Source organism: Solanum dulcamara, chromosome 12 (assembly GCF_947179165.1).
Source record: "Solanum dulcamara chromosome 12, daSolDulc1.2, whole genome shotgun sequence".
NCBI lineage: Eukaryota > Viridiplantae > Streptophyta > Magnoliopsida > Solanales > Solanaceae > Solanum > Solanum dulcamara.
The window spans coordinates 64,451,086-64,453,858 of NC_077248.1; the positions used below are offsets into that span (position 1 = coordinate 64,451,086).

The 2,773-nt window shown below is 30.7% G+C and overlaps 1 protein-coding gene across 1 annotated transcript; it reads right to left on the reverse strand.

The window, feature by feature from the left end:
* Positions 1-347: 347 nt before the first annotated feature.
* On the reverse strand, positions 348-1,584 carry LOC129876582 (uncharacterized). Its single transcript, XM_055952052.1, has 2 exons — positions 1,417-1,584; positions 348-631 (listed from the first exon to the last, which is right to left on the reverse strand). Exons 1-2 carry the CDS (start codon positions 1,519-1,521, stop codon positions 497-499), a joined length of 240 nt encoding a protein of 79 aa, XP_055808027.1. The 5' UTR covers positions 1,522-1,584; the 3' UTR covers positions 348-496.
* Positions 1,585-2,773: the final 1,189 nt, after the last annotated feature.

The following is a 2,773-nucleotide window of genomic DNA, read 5'->3' on the forward strand; positions in this document are numbered from 1 at the left end:
ATAAGTAAAATTATTTTGGGGAAAAGTAACGAAGTTGCGCCCAAATTGGTTTGACATTACCATTACTTTCTCCGTTTTATTTTGTTTTATTTACTTTTATCGTTCATTTTAAGAAAAATGCATCTTTTCTTCTTCTTTTTGATAACTTTTTAATTCTATTTTTTTTTATCTTTTTACCTAACATGTTTAAAATTATAAAATTAAAAAATATTTTAATATTTTCTATATATCTTTAATTTCAGGATTCAAAAAAAAATAAATTATCCTACTTGTATCAAATTGAAACCAGATTAAAAAAAATCTTAAAAAGAGGAAAAAATTACTAATCTACCAATATAGAGATCCCATAACAAGAACAATTAAGCCAAAAAAAAAATAAAAATCAACAACCCATTAAAAAAAGTTCAAGAAAATTGATATCATACAATTCATATATTTTCCTCAGATAATATTTCCCTATAAATCTGTCAAAAAATATTTTTGCCCTCTTGTAAACTTATCTATGAGCTGTAACCAATGTCTCAATAAATCTCAATCCATCAAATTTTGGAGCAAATTTATCTGAAGATTTTGATTCTGCCAATTTCCTCGATGAATTTTCCTCCTCCTTCTTCTTCGACGAACTATTATCCTGAATTAATTTTTCCCCAAAAAGAGAAAAAAAATTAAGATTTTCATTTCTTCAGCGAAAAGGAATCGAAATTCAAATTGAAAAAAAAAAACAGCTTTCTTTCCACGCTAAAAAAATTGGGTTCACATATGATACATTTTCTATTAGTTGTCTGAGTGGTATTCCACGTGGAAGATCCAAGATCAATTCTCCTCCCAAATAATCTTCTCCAGTAAGAACTTATCACATCGAGATTATCTAATGTGATTTACATTTTTATATAATTTTCGAGCTACTCCCTTCAGATCCTGCGATAAGCAGATCTTTAGTACATCGAGTTATTCTTTTTTTTTTTATTGTTTCAAAAATAAATGTTGTGGTAAAATCTAAAATGAACGAGTAAAATAAACAGAGAAAGTATTGTACCACGTTTATATTGTGACCCCCAAAGAATAGTGACAACGGGTTTTTCTATGTTTTAGGGGAAAAATTACTCTCTTTTATTTTCACTCAAAGCATATATATTCAGTAAATTGAGCTAGTTCTAGATCAATTTGCACAAATAAACAGTTAGAAATTGTATCTACTAACTTCAAATTTGCAGATCTATTTCGAATTTGAAGTCAAAAAGAGAAAACAGGGGATATAAAAAAGAGAAAAATCACAAAAAAAAAACGATGACGCAGCAGAATTGAGAAGGGAAAATTACAGGGATAGAGGTACGAGTTATTAAATTTAAAATTCAATTATTAATACATGAAATTGTAGTATTAAAATCGGAATCCAAAAAAATTGAAATTAATTACCTGATGATGAGAAATTCGAACTTTGGATGAAGAATTGGAAGAAGAAATAGCAGCTGCAGAAGAAGCTGCAGTTATGGAGGCTACAAAAATACTTGATTTCTTCATCTTTTTGAAAGTAAATTTGTTTTTTTTTTTTTTTTTTTTTTTTTTTTTGAGTTGAGAATGGAGAAAAGAGGGAAAATTATTGGAGGAATTTATAGGTAAGTTGAATAAATTGGACAGGCTAATATGTGGGATCCATGACACGCTGGCATGTATTCACATTTAAATCTTGACTTTGACATATATTTTTTTAAAAAAATAATTAAAAGTGTATTTTATTAAAATAAATCTTATTATTGATGTTTTGAAATTCTGAATTTAACTCCTACAAAGAGTCGATTAGGCCTTGAAGAAGCGAAGAGCGATGTCCGTCTCATTCGGCGAAGCAATCTTGCATCCTCTTGATTGCGTGTTATTTTTATATAGTTATTTAATAGGCAAAATCCATCGATGACCCCTCAAAGTTGGCACCAACTTTCACTTAGACACCTAAATCAGAAGATGTTCATTTTAGACACCTAATGTAAGGGTCTGATGTGTCATGTTGACACTTTTTAAATAATCTGAAGTTGGAGTCAAGAGCGTGTATTACAATTTCGTCCGCATGAATTAGTTGACCAATTATATCACTCATTATTCTTTACACGTTATATTTGGCTCCAAATTTAAAGGCTAAAAGTTGATCTTTCAACTCCATCGCCTTTTCTCTTCTTCAGTTCCAAAAACCCATTTCTCTTCTTCAGTTCACCGATCAAAACCCTAGGTAAGAATATGAAGGTTCAATCTTTCTTGATTTTCATTCAATTTTTAGTTAGTACTAATTGTTATGTTAGTTTATGTTGCCAATTTGCAGGTTTAAAGGTTGAAATCAGGTGTTGGAGATTGTATTTTTGTTCAGAGAAGAAGAAAAATGGTGTCTAAAATCAACAAGAGAACTCCAACAAAGTCCATCAAGAATCGGGGGAATCTCCCTAGCCACCTCTGCCATAGCTGGAAGAAATCCCTTGCTAAAAATCCAGCCTCTGTAGTTGTTGCTTCCATTAATAAATTCTTGTACACTTGTCACCGCCGTTTTATTAAACTCTTCATGAAATTCACCCGTGTTGCTACTCCGAAAGAAATCTCATTTACCGATGATCTTGCTGATGGTGAGCCCAAGAAGCTCATTGAATTCCTTGGTGGGTGTAATGAAGTTGAAGATATGAGAGATGCTGTGAAGGTTTATCTTGCTGAAGAAGAAAAATACACATCAGTGGAAATTTAGTTTTTTTCTCTCTCTTTTAATGCTTAGTTTATTTATGCAATTGTTGGTGGC